This window comes from Vipera berus (assembly GCF_964194415.1).
Source record: "Vipera berus genome assembly, chromosome: 1".
NCBI classification, from domain to species: domain Eukaryota; kingdom Metazoa; phylum Chordata; class Lepidosauria; order Squamata; family Viperidae; genus Vipera; species Vipera berus.
This window is the reverse complement of record NC_138202.1, coordinates 75,450,228-75,470,751: the sequence shown is the minus strand read 5'-3', so window position 1 is coordinate 75,470,751 and position 20,524 is coordinate 75,450,228. Positions and strand designations below refer to the sequence as shown.

At 37.2% G+C, this 20,524-nt stretch overlaps 1 protein-coding gene across 2 annotated transcripts in view; it reads right to left on the bottom strand.

Annotated features, from left to right (window-relative positions):
* Positions 1 to 14,195, bottom strand: part of SPI1 (Spi-1 proto-oncogene) — a 41,376-nt gene extending 27,181 nt beyond the window's left edge. The window contains exon 1 of one of the 2 annotated variants that reach the window (XM_081339759.1): positions 13,774 to 14,195. Coding sequence is in view for 1 of the 2 variants with exons in the window: in XM_081339758.1 (XP_081195884.1) it covers positions 13,774 to 13,818 (45 nt within the window). In the remaining variant the exon portion in view is untranslated. The remainder of the gene's footprint in view (positions 1 to 13,773) is intronic. The other variant, XM_081339758.1, reaches the window with a different exon arrangement.
* Between the last annotated feature and the right edge of the window lie 6,329 nt (positions 14,196 to 20,524).

The following is a 20,524-nucleotide window of genomic DNA, read 5'->3' as shown; positions in this document are numbered from 1 at the left end:
CCGGGTCTGAAACCCGATTGGTACGGATCTAGATATTCAGCTTCCTCCAGGTTCAAAGGGAGCTGTCGTGCCACCACGCTCTCAACGACCTTCGCAAGGAAGCGAAGGTTGGAGACATGATGAAAGAGTTCTACTCCAACACGATATGAACACTCCACATAGGAAAAGCCATCATAAACTGTTGATAGAGATTTACTGTGAAAATAATTGGTGCCAGTCAAATTATATAGTATGGATTTCAGTCTAAATATATAGAAGAGATTTCTAAAATATTTAATTCTGGAGATGAAAGAGTCAATTTTCTTTCCAGACCATGCCAACTCAGTATTCTACAAACTTCCCTAAAATAGTTTGCAACACTGAGATCCCCTTGCTATTCTAGATGATTTATTTCTTGAAAGCTTTTGGACCACTTCAAAAATGGCCTGGAAATCAGTATCGCCTAAGAATAAAAATAGAGTTTTCCAAAAGAGTGTTTGCTTATATCTATTACATATTGCAACTTATTTTTCTTCAAGGTATTGCCTAGTTTTTTTTTCTTCTTTTGGCGTTTATGTTGTGTTGGAAGAAAACATCATTTGATTCTGAAAGAGTCAGAGAAATGGAAATTGGAAAGGGGTCTTAAAGTTGCTTGCTGCTTTCTTTTAATGGCTTTGTGGTCAACTGTTGTGGATTATATGGGCTCATCCAGACAGAGGCTTTTAATGTCAAAACTAGAAGTGTACTATCAGGAAGTATACTGGAGGAAGATACATATTTTCTCTTTGAACAGCATCATGTAATCAGAGAAAGCAAAGCAATAGGACAATATAGCTCAAGCTAATGGTATTGAAGTTCTATTTGCTGTTGGATCTGCAGAAAATGTGAAGTTGCAGTTTGCATATTCTGAACATTTGGATTATTGGGACATAATACTTCTGAAATTAGTAGTAGCTAATTCAGAGGTCCAATGTGTCACAAGTCTGCTTGTCTAGCGCAGGGGTCCCCAATCCCCGGTCCGTGGACTGGCACTGAGCCATGGCACACCAGAAACTGGTCCATGCAAACAAGCAAAGCCCCATCTGCGGGATGCAGGCAGTACATGAAGCCACGCCCCCTCTGGTCCACAGAAAAAACTCTCTCCATGGAACTGGTCCCTGGTGCTCAAAAGATTGGGGACCTCTGGTCTAGTGCACTCAGCAAATCCTTTGCTTTCAAAAATGGGTCATCCTGGCATGGAGATATCATTTGAGAAAAAAAAGGCAAAATAGTATATTATGCAAAATAACAATACTGTACTCTGCATTGTTAAAAATATTGTAATTTATCAAATGAATATAAGAATCAGAATATTTGTTTCTTTCTCTGTAATTTTTGTAACCCTTCCCAATTGGTAGATTCTGATTTAAAATAGGGTAATAATAATAATACAAATAAAGATAAGTAGAAAAGAACTTAGCACCATAATGATAAAAATGAACCACTTTCTAAGATGCATGTTACAAATTATTTAACTCTATTGGAAAAAAACAGAACTTTTTGCTTTACAAAATATTAGAAAGCAAAAGGCAACTTCTGGTTGTAAAGCGATCCACAAAATGGGGGCCACAACAGCAAAGGCCCTGCCCACTCATGATTTTCTTGCCAGATAGGTAGATTCTCCGTATTCTTCACTAAGTCCCAGTACATTTATACATAATAAAGCACTAATAATATCTTAAACGTATTTAATTTTAGGAGATACATTTTTTTACTGTTACTTTTCACATTTTTATAATTTAAAACTTTTTCACAGGCCCTTGAAATGTTTGTAGGCACTGGGCCTATTGTGTTTATTTGAAAATATGACGTGGAGCTAAGATAAATATATCATGTGTTATATGCTATGTTCTCAGTACTGTATAGGAGGCAAAGATCCTAGAAATTAATCTAACAAGCTAAACTCTTCAGTGAGCTTCTTGAAAGATCATTGGCATGATAGACAATTTTTTAAATATATCCTTATTTATGAATATTTCCAATACATACGCCAATAGGCAACAAGTGATATGATTTGCACTGTTAATTTCCAGCCTAGAATAATAATGGTATTACTGGCCTTCATTTCATCAGGAAGTATTACATTAAACCAGCAAACAACCAAACAGCAATATGTCTGCCACAGACTCCCAGAGACCTAGCTGACTACTGTTGAAGAACATTTAATTAACTGGATATTGGTCTAATCCAACAGAAGTTTTCTTATATACTTAAAATAGATGGAATTTTCCTTTCACAACAAATATAATGAGAAATTAACAAAATAACAGAATAACAGAATTGGAAGGGACCTTGGAGGTCTTCTAGTCCAAATGTTGTCCAATGTCTTCTTTAAAACCTCTGGTGTTGGAACACCCACAACGTCTGGAGACAAGTGATTACTTGTTCTAACTGTCAGGAAGTTTCTCCTTAGTTCTAGGTTGCTTCTCTCCTTGATTAGTTTCCATCCATTGCTTCTTGTCCTGTCTTCAGGTGTTTTGGAAAATAAGTTGACACCCACCCACCCTTCTTTGTGGCAGCTTTCTTCTGGGATGAAGGATTTTCATTAGGCAGTTGTCAGGAAGAAAAGGCTTGCATTCTTTTTTTCCTATCCAGTAAATATCTGACTTATTTAACCGCTCCTGTTTGCATTTAAAGAATAATGCAACTGAAATGGAAAGGTTAGCTTGACCCATATCCCTTTATGGGTAGCTTTTACCATAAGTAACAAAGTGCCATCTGCCATTCGTGGTATGAAAGGGCATAGTATTTGAAGAATATACTCTGTCCAGAAGGTCTCCTGTTGAAATAACAGTTTTGTTTCTGGGTCTCCTCTGCTATCTTTGTGATTTTGCTTTTGTTTTTTCTATTACAAAATAAATGTTAGTTAGTGTGGTTTTTGGCCTCAAATTGTTGCACCAACTTCCTGAACTGTTCTCCAGATTCAGTTCAGTTCTGATGCCCCTACAATTCTGATGTGAGGAGTCATTATACCTTTCTCACATAAAAGGAACTTCCTTGATAACAATAATTGTCTATGACAGGTATTGCTGTTCATATGTTGTTTTAAAGTTTAACACTTTCCACTTTTTGGTTTTTTTTAAAAAAGGATTTCTTATTGTTCCTCTTGCTGAGGAGCAGAAACATCTTGGGCCTGTGAGATATTCTTTTCTTATGAGAAAGGTCTTAAATTATGATCCAGTCTTTAAAATGCTATATACATTGGAATAATAAACTACCTTTGCGCCAGAATATGACAGTATTGATTAAAGTTCCTCTTAAATACATGAAGCAGGGAAAGTAGATCTAGATTTTGGTTTTCTGGGCACATTTGAAAGTATATTATGGGCACTTTCACAAAATTGATGCAATAGAGAGGTTGCATATTCACAACACATCCATTTAATCTATACCAAACTGCTTAGGTTTCTTCTCACAATCTCTTCTAGCCCCTGAAGTTATTTTTCACCTTCCTAGTTATCTTTCTTTTATTCAGAGAAGTGAGCCTTATTTCAAATAAAACAACCAGTTGTAAATCCTGCTATTTTTAGTTTGTCTGCACATTTGGAAGTTGCCAAGGCTGACAAATCCTGATTTAACCAGACTTCCGTAGAACCTGGAAATGCGATGATGGTAAAAACAGATGTTTTGTTTTGCCATGACTATTTGCCATGAACAGGGAACCTGGTAGTAGTAGGAAAAATTTTGGGGTACCTCTTTACCTACCTTTGAACTATGATACAAAACTCAATCTTGTACAAATCTTCTAACAAATCCTGTCCCTAAATAATTAGTTCTAGTACCTACAGCTTGGATCTATTGAATCCTGTTTTTCTTGTTTGGTGGCACCAATTAAATTGAAATTAGATAAATTGGAAATAGATAAATTGGAATTAGATAAATTGGAAGAAGTCCTCCAAGGTCCCTTCCAACTCTGTTATTCTGTATTATTCTGAGTTCTCAAAATTCCTAGCCAAGTGAGAAAAAAAATCAGTAAACTACAATATATCTAGATGTGACTATGTTAGGAAACCGTAGAATTTTATCTATGAATAAATTACTTTAGAATAGAATACTTTATACTTTATTGGCCAAGTGTGATTGGACACCCAAGAAATTTGTGTCCGGTGCATAAACTCTCAGTGTACATACAAACAACAAAGTAATATAATCATAAGATACCAATAGGAGAAGATAATAGAAAAGATGAGAAGGATAATAATAATACGGCCACACTACATGGGTAAATATCCCTAGACATAAGACAGTACTGTGGGAATTAAGTCCTCAGCAGAATAACAGCACGAGGGAAAAAGCTGTCTTTGTGTCTATTTTGTCATGCTATTAATATCCTAGAGCAGCGTCCTGAGGGGAGGAGTTCAAGCAGGTTATGTCCACAATGTGAGGGGTCTGTAGATTATTTTATCAGCCCCCTTTCTGACCTGTGCATTATACAAGTCCTCAATGGAAGGCAGGGTGATTTTTTTCTGCAGTCCTAACTATCCGTTGAAGTCTGTACCTGTCCTGTTTGGTTGCTGTACCAAACCAGACATTTATAGAAGAACAAATGACAGACTCAGTAATTCCTCCATTAAACTGTATCAGCAGCTGCTGGGGCAGTCTGAACTTTCTGAGCTGACACAGGAAGAGCATTCTTTGTTGTGCCTTTTTAATGATGGTTCTGATGTTAGGTGTCCATTTCAAATCCTGGGAGTTTATAGAACTCAGAAATGACATCATTACCTTAGATTTTTTACTATGATTACAGTATCTGTTTAATTCTTTATACTGATGAAAAAGTACAAATACTGGTGATGAAAAGTTGCCATTATTAAAGTAATATTCAAGAATTTCTTAATAGATGAAAATTAGCATCAAATATTTAAATGTTGATTTATATGTAGTAAATTCTCATGTATATATGTAACCAGTCCATAAGTTTATTATAGGGAGCTGATCTCTCTCTCTCTCTCTCTCTCTCTCTCTCTCTCTCTCTCTCTCTCTCTCTCTCTCTCTCTCTCTCTCTCTCTCTCTCTCTCTCTTGTAGTTCACATTATTTCAGAAATAAATCCTATTTTATTATAATATAAATGTTCTCTAGTAGATGATTCAGAAATACCAACCAGACTCCCGTGATGTGCAGCTGAGGCTGGTTTAACGGACAGGCCTAACCTCATTTCCTTGGAAAGAATTACAAAATAACTGTATGGTTTTAAGAAAGGGTTGAAAGATCATGTTAAATGTCCTTTCATAAGCCTACAGAATCTACTTCACAAATTCTGAAGTGATGAGGTTTGTTTATTCATGTTATTTGTATTCTACCATTAGTTTTAAATATTTTGTTTTATATCACTGTGCTTTTAATTTGATCAGCATGTCAAAAAAGTGTGTTTTTTTTGTTTCCATCTACAAGGCAGATTCCCAAGCTCCTGATTTAGTACCGATACACCAGAAGCATTTCATTTTCTTTTATAGTCATCTTCTAGAAGCTGCGCAAAACTACTATCATTCAGTCAATCAATTTAAAATATTGCTGCTGAAGAAAAAGATGACCTCATGAAACCATGTAGATTCCATGTGAATATTAACAAGTTTATGAGAAAATCAACTACTTAATTAAAAAATAGTTTCAATTAAAGATAATATGACAGCAGGAGAAAAATCTGGAAAACTTCATCAGAGATTCAGCTTATAAACACTAGGCATTATTGTGTAGATTCTTCCAGCCAGAGCAATCTTGAAGTACTTTTATGTTTGAAGCAAGAAAACTAAATATCACACCCAAGTATGTTAAAATATAATATTGTGGTAAATAATTAACCATTGACATGGTGAATCCAGAGACAGTCTGTGGGAATAAAGAGATTTATGTCCTGGAAGAAGAAGACAGTTGGCCAGAGAAGTGTGGAAAATATCCCTGAACATGGTAGATCTCACCCTACTTCCATGAGATGATTGTCTGATCCACCAAGAATTCCTTACCACTATATTACATAAAAATGCCTTTAGTGTAATTGTGCAAACCCAACCATTTGTGGCTTATTAAATACAACTGGGTAAGCAAACCAAAGCCAGTTCCTGTATCCCAATTTCAGGATGAATTGTACTGGTTAAATTTCTTTGTGTTCTACAGTTAAAGAGAAGATAATGCTTTGTTGCTGTTAGTTGCGAAGTCGTGTCCGACCCATCGCGACCCTATGAACAATGTTCCTCCAGGCCTTCCTGTCCTCTACCATCTTCTGGAGTCCATTTAAGCTCACGCCTACTGCTTCAGTGACTCCATCCAGCCACCTCATTCTCTGTCGTCCCCTTCTTCTATTGCCCTCAATCTTTCCCAGCATTAGGCTCTTCTCCAGTGAGTCCTTCCTTCTCATTAGGTGGCCAAAGTATTTGAGTTTTAGCTTCAGGATCTGGCCTTCTAAAGAGCAGTCAGGGTTGATCTCCTTTAGGATTGACCGGTTTGATCGCCTTGCAGTCCAAGGAACTCGCAGGAGTCTTCTCCAGCACCAGAGTTCAAAGGCTTCAATTCTTTGGCGCTCAGCCTTTCTTATGGTCCAGCTTTCACTGCCATACATTGCAACTGGGAAGACCATAGCCTTGACTATACGCACTTTTGTTGACAGGGTGATGTCTCTGCTTTTTAGTGTGCTGTCTAGATTTGCCATGGCTTTCCTCCCAAGGAGCAAGCGTCTTTTAATTTCTTGGCTACAGTCCCCATCTGCAGTGATCTTGGAGCCCAGGAAAATAAAATCTGTCACTACCTCCATTTCTTCCCCATCTATTTGCCAGGAATTGAGAGGGCCAGATGCCATGATCTTGGTTTTCTTAATGTTTAGTTTCAACCCAACTTTTGCACTCTCCTTCTTCACTCGCAACAAGAGGCTCTTTAATGCTTTAGTGGATAGGAATTACTCCCTTAATGTTTTAAAGAAATGGTCTAATAGGATGAGCAATTTTTCTGGTCCCCCTCTCCTGGATTTTTGGAGCAAACTTATTTTGTGTAGGTATTTTTTAAACTATGGTAAGTCTATTTTACTGGTCACCCTATGAACAGACTTCAACTCAACCCTGACAAGACTGAGTGGCTGTACATTCCAGCATCCCGGGACATTCAAAATGTTCCATCCCTTTCTATGGGGGGTGAGCTTTTACCCCCCGTGGACAGGGCTCGCAACTTGGGAGTCCTCCTAGATTCACGACTTACCCTAGAAGATCATATAGTAGCCGTGACTAGGGGGGCTTTCGCCCAGGTTCGCCTGGTGCGCCAGTTGCGGCCCTATCTGGACCAGGATGCCTTGTGTACAGTCACTCATGCGCTCGTGACCTCTCGCCTAGACTATTGTAATGCTCTCTACATGGGGCTTCCCTTGAAGACCACTCCGAGGCTCCAACTGGTACAGAATGCGGCCGCGAGAGTTGTCCTGGGAGTTTCCCGGTACTCCCATGTTACACCTTTGCTCCGCGAGCTGCATTGGTTACCAGTTGTCTTCCGGGTGAGGTTCAAGGTCTTGGTTATGATCTTCAAGTCCTTACATGGCATGGGTCCGGGATACCTCGAGGACCACCTGCTGCCGGCGTCAACTCCCCTCCGCCCTGTGCGTGCCCACAGAGAGGGCCTCCTCAGGGTGCCTCCAGTCAGGGAATGTCGACTGGTGGCCCCCAGGGGGAGGGCCTTCTCTGTGGGTGCCCCAGCACTTTGGAACCAACTGCCGGTTGAGCTCCGGATGGCATCGGACCTCCGATCCTTCCGTCGCGGGTTGAAGACCCACTTGTTTGAGTTAGCTGGTCTGGCCTGAAGGGGAATTTGGGTTTTTAATTGGTTTTATTATTTCATTATTGTTATACTTTAATTGGGCATGGTTTAATTTTCTTTTAATTTTTGTATACCTATTTATATATGCCCTGTGAACCGCCCTGAGTCCCTAGGGAGAAGGGCGGTATAGAAATCCAATAAAACTAAACTAAACTGATCGTGATTATCTTCCAAAGTGACAATAAGTGGGGCCTAATGGGACCTTGGAGGCATGGCTTGTCTATAGCCACCCTAGCCCTTTCAAATAGCTCCACACCTAAGACTTTGGGGGTCCCTATGCTTTTAATCTTCCAGAAGACCATGAACACCTAAACACTTTCTTGAAACATTAGGCTAGGATGAGGTTGAGTCACAGTCAACATTATGGGTGGTTTTGGCATCTTGATGGGAGATACAATGAATTTTTGTGTTGTTTTTATTGGTTGCTATGAGCTGCTCTGGAACATGGTATATATAGGTAGCTGCATATGTTCTTAAAACAAATAGATAAATAAATGCATACATACATACATACATACATACAAACATAAGTGAGGAAGAACTTGTTTTTCTAAAGAAGACTATATAACTGCCAACAGCATCACACAATGTATGATTAAAGCAATTGTCTCAATCTACCTAGACCAGGGGTGTCAAACTGCTGGCCCGCGGGCCGGAGCGTCACGGAGAAACCACGCCCATCCCATTGCCAGCAAAGGAAAAAGTTCCAATACGTCGCGCGACGTCACGTGACATCGTGAGTTTGACATGTCTGACCTAGACAGTTAATATATATTATAAAATAATGAAATGTGATAAAATTAGCCTATGTGAATCTCCTAATGTGGGCTAAATACATTTATATTTATTTTGCAAAATTAGTAAACTCATTCCAATTAGTCTTAAAAAGGCAAGTCTCTTTAACATTATTCTAAAATTAAAAGTCCAGCAGAATTATATTTCTCATATTTCAAATAGCGATAACGTCCAAACTCTTAACTTTAAAACCAATTGGGCCACTTAACTCAATAAAAAATAAGAACATATTATTGCTAATCAGTTTCATTGGGTAACCTAAGATGTGGTGTTATGAGAGTGAAATACAGCTGTCTATTAGCATTACACCATTCATAATTCTATAAACCCTTCTGTAGTTTAAGGATTTTTTTCTAAACTGAGAAGCCACAATTTTTCCCTTTCGGTAATAACTTTCTACTTCAGAAAGAATATGCCAAAAAGAGGGGCTTCCTCCCTTTCTTCTTTGTTGTTTTTAAAATGTAAAGGATGGAAACTTGATTTTCTGGTCATCTTGGTTAGTACAGAAGCAGCCATCCTTGAAGGGTATTATATTTGCATATTTTTAATAAGTGTATATCTTCTCAGCAATAATGTTCTAGGTTTTCACTGCATGAAGACTTGTTATCCATAGAATATTATATTTTCAGTATCAAGCTGTGTACAATTTTTAGCATTACGTTTTATAATTACATGGATTGTCATTTCTACATGTGTACCAGATAGACATATAAACATAATGTTTTAACCCCTGGCACACACTTGAGTATGCTGAATATCCCTGAGGGCAGCCATTCACAAATAGCAACAAGTGTGAGTGGGTGAATGGAATAACATAATGATAATAATAATAATAATAATAATTAACAAAAATTGTACAAGAAGAAAAGCATGCATTGTCAGGTAACTATGTAAAAGACAGCATTGATGAAAGTTAAAAAGTGGAACTTACTAAATGTACAGGAAACAAAAAAATAATATTGAAATAATGTAATAGAAACATGAACAGAATGCTGGCAAGGAAAAACATTACACAATCAGCTTCTACAAAAGATTGAAGGGGAAAGTAGATGAAAATAAAACCTGGCAATAGCTTACAACTGGAACGTTATGAAAAGAAATGGAAGGTTTAAGGCTAAGCAAGAACAAACTATTCAAATTAAAGCAGTCAAGGCCAGAATTGAAAAAAAATCATCAAAAGTGCAGATTGTGCAAAGAAGCAGAAATTGCTGGGAATATATAGTTGAAAAATAGTAAAAAAAAAAGCAGCAATTTAAAACATTGTGGGATCTCCGAATACAGATTGATAAAGTCTTGGCTCAATACACACCAGATATAACTGTGGTCAAAAAGAAAAAAGTGAGGATAAATGATGTGGCAATGCCAGGGTAGCAGAACCAAAGATAAAGAATTGGAGAACAGATTAAGTATCAAAACCTGAAAGTAGAAATTGAAAGATTGTGGCATAAACCAGCCGTGGTGGTCCCAGTGGTTATCGGCACAGTGGGTGCCATACCAAAAAATCTTGGAGAGCACTTAGAAAATACGTGCATTGACAAAATTTCTATCTGCAAATTGCAAAAGATCACACTGCTTGGATGTGCACATGTACTATACCAATACATTTATGACATCCTAGGTTACTGGGGAGAACTCAATGTGTATGAAGGTCAACACCAGCTAAAGAATTGGCAGCTGTGACTTCAGATTGTTGCAAACAGATAATAATAATAATCTGCCTATCACAGGTGTTAATCAAACACTCGCTAGGTGGATAGAAGTGCCAAATCCAGTCTAAACATCTGGCTGACTATGCAATTAACCAGAGTACTGTAAATATGGCAGAAAGTGAAGAGGAACTGAAGAGGAACTCTTGTTGCGAGTGAAGAAGGAGAGTGCAAACGTTGGTTTGAAACTAAACATTAAGAAAACCAAGATCATGGCATCTGGCCCTCTCAATTCCTGGCAAATAGATGGGGAAGAAATGGAGGTAGTGACAGATTTTATTTTCCTGGGCTCCAAGATCACTGCAGATGGGGACTGTAGTCAAGAAATTAAAAGACACTTGCTCCTCGGGAGGAAAGCCATGGCAAATCTAGACAGCACACTAAAAAGCTGAGACATCACCCTGTCAACAAAAGTGCGTATAGTCAAGGCTATGGTCTTCCCAGTTGCAATGTATGGCAGTGAAAGTTGGACCATAAAAAAGGCTGAGCGCCAAAGAATTGAGGCCTTTGAACTCTGGTGCTGGAGAAGACTCCTGCGAGTTCCTTGGACTGCAAGGCGATCAAACCGGTCAGTCCTAGAGGAGATCAACCCTGACTGCTCTTTAGAAGGCCAGATCCTGAAGCTAAAACTCAAATACTTTGGCCACCTAATGAGAAGGAAGGACTCACTGGAGAAGAGCCTAATGCTGGGAAAGATTGAGGGCAATAGAAGAAGGGGACGACAGAGAATGAGGTGGCTGGATGGAGTCACTGAAGCAGTAGGCGTGAGCTTAAATGGACTCCAGAAGATGGTAGAGGACAGGAAAGCCTGGAGGAACATTGTCCATAGGGTCGCAATGGGTCGGACATGACTTCGCAACTAACAACAACTGTAAATATATCAGTTTTGTTGTTGTTGTTGTTGAGCTCTTTCTGACGAATAGAAATAACTGTCAATTGCAAAAGGCAGCCTTATTTGGAACAGCTTGCATTCTGCAATGATTACCTTTAATATCATTAAACAACCGCATCTCCTTATCCCGGATCCTTGGGAAAAACTCAATAGATGGATAGAAGGGCCAAATCCAGTCTAAACATCTGGCTGTCTGATGACCATCAATAATATAATTTCTGTTTTTTAAAAAAATTCTTTCTGGCTACATTTCTATAATAGGAGATGAAGTAATGAGGAGTTTGTAAACATTATAAGAAGTCTGAAGATTTACACTTAAAAGATGAAAAAGAAATACACATTTTAAAAGATACTACTTAAATTCCATTTTGGCCACGGCTTCTTTCTCACAGCCTAAACTAAGCTTATTTACCAGAAAGTAAGTCCCAATTAATTCAATGCAATTTACCAGTAAATATTCATCAAGGCATAACATTCAGTAAAAAAAGATTACATTTGTTCAAAATGGTGAAAAATCTTTTATCTCCATATTAATATAGATGCCACAGGTTAATATCTAACTAAACTGAATACTGCATATTTACTACATATATATTTCAAATCATGTAAGTCTAATATATATTGTTCCATCTGGATTTGATTTGAACAGATCTATTTTCCAAATCAAATAAAAATTAGATTAGATCTAAATTGGATTAGACCTAAATTGCACAAACCTAAAGACATAGAAATGAATACCATATATGAGTATGCAGTCCAGAAGCTATGTAAACATTCATAAAACTGCAAGGAGATGGAGATTGGGAATGAAATAAGATTGTTCATTAGACAAATTCATCAGGCAGATAAATTCCCATATTGTCATTATTATTCTTTGGGACTGCCCTCTCAGTAGATGTAACACCCTTATATACTGGAATGGTGGTTAATGTGAGCTTGGTAACAATCATTCCACATTTTGATACAGGAAGGATCTGAATTTGATATCATGATAGAAAGACATTACAATACTGGCTTAATTGATTTAGTGTATAATCTTCCTGTTTGTTAAGACATCTAAGAATATGACAAAGAATTGTGCTCTCATCTGTTTTGAAGGGTGATATACAAAAAAGCCCTTAACTATTTCATATTTGTAAAGACAATGAAAAACTTTAAACTTAACTGCATGTACATTTTTGTTAAATTCCATTCTACAGTGCCATATTTACAATACATACACTACTTAAGTTGGAAGAAAATGCATATATATTTTTGTTAAATTCCATGCTACATTAAATTCCATGCCATATTAAAATACACAGATACTACTTAAGTTGGAAGAAACTATAAGTGAGCATATATATATATAGTTTCAGTACTAAGATTACATACAAAAATACTCAAAAAATACTCAGACAAAAATATAGACAACATGAAGAATCATGCATGTGCACATTCCTGGGTCTTAATATTCATGAAATACACCCATATCTCAACATACTATAATTAAATATTAGGTATAGGCAGATAGGATTTGCATAGTCAAATCAGTTATAACGTAAACCTACCAACTTACTAAAATTAAAGTTCCAAGTAAGGGGATTTACTCAGAAGTAAATGTCTTAAGACCATGGCCATAGAGAATGATAATTTTCAAGGACTTTTCAAAACAATAGATATTTTGTTTTACTCACATCCTAAGTAATATCAAACTCTTCCAACTATAACTAAACGTGCAAATTGAATACATGATGTATGTTCATTTACTCTGCTGTTCTTGGTTAACCATTCCATTATATATCAAACCATAAGATAAATCAAAGTTTATAGAATTACCTGAAAAAAGATGCACCATTATGTACAAGAAAACATGATCCATGACTGAACTAGCTCTAAAGAAATTGTCTTTAGAAATGGGACAAATAGATTACAATGAGACATAGTTCTGTCTGATTGTTTCTCGGCTATATCCAACACTTGTAGAATCTACCTCTTGCTTTTGATCAAATATATACATGTTTCTCAATTAAATTTATATGTGAAAGTCTTTGAAAATGATAAAGCTGCCATATTAATTGATTCAGTAAACGGGATATCTTCAGAAAAGGAAGAGTCCAGACTCTAGATTGTTACAGTATTCTAGCATTTCATTTTTTAACCAACAAAAATTATCCTGAATATTCCATTCAATTAATCTGGGCAGGGAAATTATTTCTTTTTTATCCTAAATTGAAATTGTTGAGAAAACTGAATTGGGAGATAAATGAATAGACTGGCCACACCTATCTGCTACCCTTCATGTTATAGCCAGATATTATGAAGCCATAAATGTGTGTTTCAACCACAAAGCCAGATTTCTTAATAAACTTTATCAACTTACTAAAGCCTTAAAATAATAACAGTGCCTTATCAGTGAAAACAGAAAGAGATAAAGAGTATGAGAGAGGAAATACTAACTTCCCATTCAATAGGCACCACCACAAAAACTTTAAGAATTATGAGTACCAGAAATACAGCAATCTTCAATAGCAAATCAATTCCGTTGGCGAATGCAGAAAGGCAAAACCATAATTAATTCACATACTCACAGGGGAAATGAGGGAAAAGCCTTCCATTTTGCAAGCCTGTAACATTCAGCCAATTTCTTTGTGAACTAATATTCTAATTTGAGTTATCCAGCTTTTTGAAAAGACATCAAACGAAAGAAAAAAAATAAAAACATGAAACAAAATTCCTGGGATTCTTTGAAGACCCTTTGTAGTGATTAAGGTTTTGGTTGTTTTTTTTTTATTCTGGGCTTAATCACTTTTTATAGTTTCCCTCAAGAATTCTAAGGTGAGGTCTTTCTTTAGATGTATCGTAAGTTCCTGATTTCTCCAAGCCTCTGTAGAGCATAGATAGTCTTCAAACTGTTACAGCCCAGTGTGACATCAGAGTAGCCAAGTTTGCATAAATCTCATTTCAAGGAGCTGTGGCCTTATAACAGGAAGTGTGTCGCCAAGCTGATCAACCATTGGCAGGTGCCTGCTACAAAATGAACAGCAGATTTTGTAACTTTGAAGATAGCAAGAACAAACAAATAGATCCTATAGATACAATTCCAGGGTATAAAAGAACTGGAATTTTAAAAATGTCATTCTGTTATAATTAACATAGGCCTGACTGCATCAATAACAATTTATTGAGGAGCCATTAATGAAGATTAGCCTTATCCTAGCTATTTCATTTAGCTAAGACACAGTCTAACATTTTTTTAATAAGAAATGAGCAATACTTTTAACAGGTAATTTTTTTAAAAATACTCATCTTATGCCTCCATCAAAATCATTTTTTTCTTTAGGAAGAAGAAACACTGAAATCATGAGACAATAAGTTAGAAAACCATTACAGAACACTATGGAATGCAATGACTTTGGGGGAGGCGTGCAGCTCTTCAAAGAGGAGCTTCATCTTCATGTACACACCTCTTCACTTTATCTCAGTCCATACAGTCTTGGTCTACATTTGAACTAGTTGGAAGAGGGTTTGGTGCGTGCACTCTGCATGGACTAAGACTTTTTTCCACTATTGCAAGTGCAACTGAGATTGTGAGGCAACATGAAGCATTTTGACATTATCAGTTTTAGTATGTCAAACACTTGTTGAGGAAAATTACAGAGAGCATATATTTGGAGAACCCAGATGCATCAGACTGTGTTAACACAACAGCATAACTTGGATTATAGCCATCTTGACTGACATGATTCCAAAATAATGGAGTAGATAGCTTGATAAAGAGAACTTTCAATGAGAAATAATGATTCCTTGTGACAGAATGCAATTCTAAACTTCTTTGACATGAAGTTGAGATGTTAAAATACAGTTTAAATCTGTAGTGAAGTAGGGCCTTTAAATACTCAATTATCTGATCCTATTCAGTATAAAATTAATGTTAATTAACATTATTAAAACATAATTTAAGTAACAGGATTAAACACTATTTCATTTGTTAGTCATTGACTTAACTTATATCCAACCTTTCTATCTGGCAGTTCATGGGGGAATTTGAATCATATTGCTTTTTTATATATTTGCTAACTGCTACTGCAAACGTACTTTTATTTTTGCAAAATAACTTAGATTTTTCCTTCTCAATTATGCTAAGCACACAGGTGTGATAGATTCCTCAGAACTATGCTTCCTTACCATTCTTTTTTTTAAAAAAACCCCCACTATTTGTATGTTGGTTTTAAAATGCACTGGAAATGGTTTCCAAATGGAAATATTAGTTGTGGGGTAGATCTTCAGTACAGCACCAGCAAGAAAAATGGAAAAGCTAAAAAAACAGTAAGACAGAACTGGAATTCTGGGAGTTCTAGCACTTTTCAAAAGCTCCAAGTAAAGAAAGGCTGCCTTTTATGTAAATTTACACACACACACACACACACACACACACACACACACATGTAAATGGATTGTAAGGTTTTACACTTAGCCTTACAATTTCCCCAGCATTACTCAGGAATTTAAAAGAGCCAAAAGAAACTCCTGAGCCGAGGTTTCAGCAAACAAACAACTTTTATTTTGATCAAAATAGAGTTGGGTGGCCATCTCTCACTTCGTGGCTGGTAGAGAGATGAAGGCAACAACCAGGAAAGATGTCTTCCACCTTTTATACCTTTCCAGAACAAAGAGATCTGGTCTTGGTACTAGGAACCAAAAGGTACAAAAAAATAATTCCTAGATGATGACTCATACACAACAACCCAGGTCCCACCATAACTCCTTTTGGGGGAAAAGGAGTTATGGTGGGACCTGGGTTGTTGTGTATGAGTCATCATCTAGGAATTATTTTTTTGTACCTTTTGGTTCCTAGTACCAAGACCAGATCTCTTTGTTCTGGAAAGGTATATCCCCTTACCATGCTCTTTTCATGTAAGCAATCCACTGTACCTAAAGCATGAAACATTTTCAACCTTAAACATAATAAAATCCCTTCAGGATCACTACCACCAGTAGCAGCAACTCTTAAGTCAGCTGGATTTTATATCTGTCTCCCATATAGCTAAGGCATATGACTCAATGGAAGTGCCTGCTCTTTGGAATAGCGTTCTTATTGAAAGAAAATAATTCCCACCATGATTGCATTCCAGAAGATGTGCAATACTGAGCAGTTCTCTAGAGCCTTCATTGATTGACCTGGATCATCTGGATCTGATTTTATTGATCAGTGATTATTATTGCTACGCCTTATTTCATTATCTGGTTTTTTAAAAAAATATTCTTACGGTTTTATTGTTATTGTCAATTTCTTAATTTACTGTGGATGCTTTATTTTATAGTGGCCCAGATTGATGTACTGGTTAAGGCACCAGGCTAGAAACTAGGAGACTATGAGCTTTAGTCCCATCTTAAGCAGGAAGCCTAGGAAGGAGCAGGAAGAAGTGGCGGCAGAGGCAAACCACTTCTGAAATCATACCAAGAAAACTGAAAGGAATCTTTATTGAAGATGGATGTTGTTTTGCTTTTTGGGGTGTGAGCTGCCCAGAGTTTGGTACAAGATAGGTGCATGCGTGCGTGTGCAAGTGTATAATGTTTTTTTTAACATCTATATACATACTTATGGTTCACTTCCTTAGCTGTTAGACTAAGTAGACCTTTGAAGACATTCAATCAATAAGAGTATGGGACAACAGAATGATGGGTGTGAAGCCACACATATATCCTCTTTCTTCCACTATGCCTGTGTTTGTAGCTGGTCTTTCTAAAATCTTTTATCTATTACTAAAGTTTATGGGGGATTTATAAGCATGCTAGCTTAAGTGGCTTGCCTATCTTCCCAGAGTTGAGAAGACTATTTGTCAGGATTCTCAAGAAGCAAGTAATCTGTGCATATAAAGACTCCATAGTGCTGTGCATAACTTTCATGTAAAGGAGGTGGTTAGTTGGAACATACTCCCGCTATATGTTTAAACCTATTTGCCTACTCTGGGGCTGAAACATTTTTTTAAGTTCAGAACATGAAAACATTTGGAAGCAGCTCAGACAGACGCTTCCCTAATTCACTAGAGTATAAGAAGTGGGCACAATCATTCAGTTACTGTAACCAATCTCAAAAGTTTTAGTTGTGGAGTTGTTTTCCACAACTACAACTTGTGGAGTTGTTTTCCACAACTCCAACTTGTGGAGTTGTTTTCCTGGACTAGTCTACCTAGTGAAGCTGACAGGCCCTACCTGGAATAGAAGGCCCTAGCAACAGTCACTCATACGCTTATCACCTGACAATCATACTGCGTCAGCTGCCTTTGAAGACCACAAAGCCATAAATTCACTTGCTGCCAAATCAATTTGTCGTAACCATAGAGCCACCAATATTGGTTCCCCATTGATTTCAGACTGCTATTCAAAGGGCTGGTTTTAACCAACAATAGTTTAGGTTAAATGGCTAGTTTAGGTGCCCTCAGGACAGTCTTTCCCCAGGGAATCGCGCTGTCCAGTATATGCTCTCTACAAAATTTGTCAGTGGTCCCTGTTGCCATAAGGATGAGGGATAGGATTCATAGACAATGGTTTTTGGTTGTCATCCCTATGCTATGCAACAGCCTTGCTTAAGTTCAGACCAGCATTTTTTTAATTAAACAAATTTGTATACCTGTCCTAGTGGCCTTCTGGAAATTAGTAAGAAAAAAGCCTTCAGGGTAAGCTATCTGTATGCCCCCTATTTTGCTGTAATTTATTGATGTTTTGTTATCATATTTTTATCTTGATTTTAATATTGCTTTATTATTGTAAACTACCAGGAGGCCATACAGATTACCATAGTATGTAGATGACGAAAATGTCTTTTTTTAAAGTCCAAACTAAGCATTCACATCAATATATACCATGCAGAATATAAAATTTATGAGTTATCTTCATAACTTAGATTTCCCAGAATACTTTGTTAAAGTAGATTTTTTAAAAACCTTACTATTAAGCTTTCTAACAATATTTATCAGGTTCAAATCCTAAATCATTTTCCATGAATTTTTTAAAATTTTCAAAAGAACACACATTCGTTCCTTGAAAATCACTGCCCTGAATTGCTATAGCCTTTACTATAGGAAAGCACAACCTACTTCTTAGTAAGATAGAAAAATGTGTGGTAGACAACTTAATCACCAGATGGATTTGTAACTGACTGACAAACTGCACTCAACATGTAGTTCTTAATGATACTACTTCTACATGGGGGGAAGTAAGTAATGGATACCTCAAGGTTCTTTTTAGGCCCAGTAATATTCAGCATCTTTAAAATTTAGATGAGGAGATAGCAAGGGAGTTCATCAAAACTGCAGACAATACCAAATTGGGGAGCGGGGAATAGCCAACACTTCAGAAGATAAGCTCAAGATCTAGAAGCATCTTGACAGATTTGAACACTGGGCCCTATCCAACAAAATAAAATTCAGTAAGCTTTTACACTTAGGCAAGAAAAAACAAATGCACAGGAACAGAATAGGTGGTACATGGCTCAACAGAAGTAACAGTGAGAGGGATCTAGGAGTCCTAGTGGACAACCATATAAATATGAGCCAGCAATGTGTTGCAGCTGCCAAAAAAGACAATGGAGCTATGCTGCATCAAAAGAGGAACAGTATCAAAGTCAAATGAAGTGTTAGTACAGCTTTATACTACTTTGATAAGACCACATTTGGAATACTACGTCCAGTTTTGGTCACCATGATACAAAAAGATGTTGAGACTTTAGAAAAAGTGCATAGAAAAGCACAAAGATAATTAAAGGGTGGAGGCTAAAACATACTGTTATGGCATGGGTGACTGCGTGGAGACAATGAGGAGACAGCATAATACATAACGCCTTTTATTGATTACATGCTGGAACTGCTTGCCCCCGCCCGTGATGCCCCTTATATGTTGCTGATGCCCCTGGCGTCAGCCAACCCGGTTGCTCCGTGTTCCTGCCGGCCAGGTGACACCCAACCCGGTGTCCTATATTTCCCACCAGACAGGTTGACCAATCAGGCCACCTGACCAATGCCACCTGGTGTTATGATGGCATACACAACACATACAATGAACTATCGCATGAACTGGATATATCTAGTCTAACTAAGATAAAGACTAAGTGTGACATGATAGCAGCCTTCCAATATTTGAGGGGCTATCACAGAGAAGAGGGGGACAACCTATTCTCCAAAGCACCTGAGGGCCAGACAAGCAATGGATGGAAATTATCAAGAAGAGATCTATCGATGAACTAATGAGAATTTCCTGACAGTGAGAATAATTAATGGCAGGCCTCCAGAAGTTGTGGGTGCTCCATCACTGAAGGCTTTTAAGAAGAGCTTGACAGCCATTTGTCCAGAATGGTATAGGGACTAGAAGACCTCCAAGATCCCTTCCAACTCTGTTATTCTGTATTGTGTATATGTATTTACTATATGAGTTTAAATATAACTCCCAGAATTCCCCAGCACCAGCTGGAGAAAGGCTGAATTACTACCTTGCATTATACTTGTTTCAAGGGAAGAAATTAATCAGAAAGAAACACCACTTCAGAAGGTAACAGATTTTGCTCTCTTCTCTTGCATTCCAGCCACATCAAACTGAGATTTTTCCTCAAACCTTCTTTCAGGTGTCTTCTTTTGCCTCCCAAGCAAACCGCATACAGCATCACCCATCTGACTATTCTTTTTGTGTCTTGTATTTAATTCAGTATAAATATTCCTGCACAAGACAACACCTTATACATTGGTCTTGTAATCCGGAAATCTTAGCTTCATTTTCTGAAAATAAATATAATGACAATAGTGATAAACACAAAACTAGTGATTTTCCAAGTTATGGCAAAGATGTTTTCAAGATTTCTGTTCATTCAGGGGTGTCAAACTGCTGGCCCGCAGGCCAGACGCATCATCCGGAAGCCGCATCCACCCCATTGCCGGCAATGGCGAAAAGGCTCCGATACGTTGTGTGATGTCACATGACATTGCGAGTTTGACATGTCTGATGTAGATGGTCCATAGTTCTTACAACTGAAAAATCATGTGTATAATACAAGGTGATATAAGCATCTTTTTACCTGAAACTATTTGCACAAAGATACCATACTACTTCAGGGATTTATATTTACATTCTTTACCTGAGTAAAGGTTTTTTACCATGCCTATTTAGAATGAAGATAAGATCACACCTAATTTTAGGTGTCAAATAAACATAAAACTGTATAAATATTGAGAAAAACAGAGTAGGTAAAGAAAAATGGTACACAGTAAGAAAGGTAGGAAAAAAGAGAAATATAGAAATAGGAAAAAAAAGAAAAAGATTATAAGGAAGGGGCTTCCCATCTTCTTAACA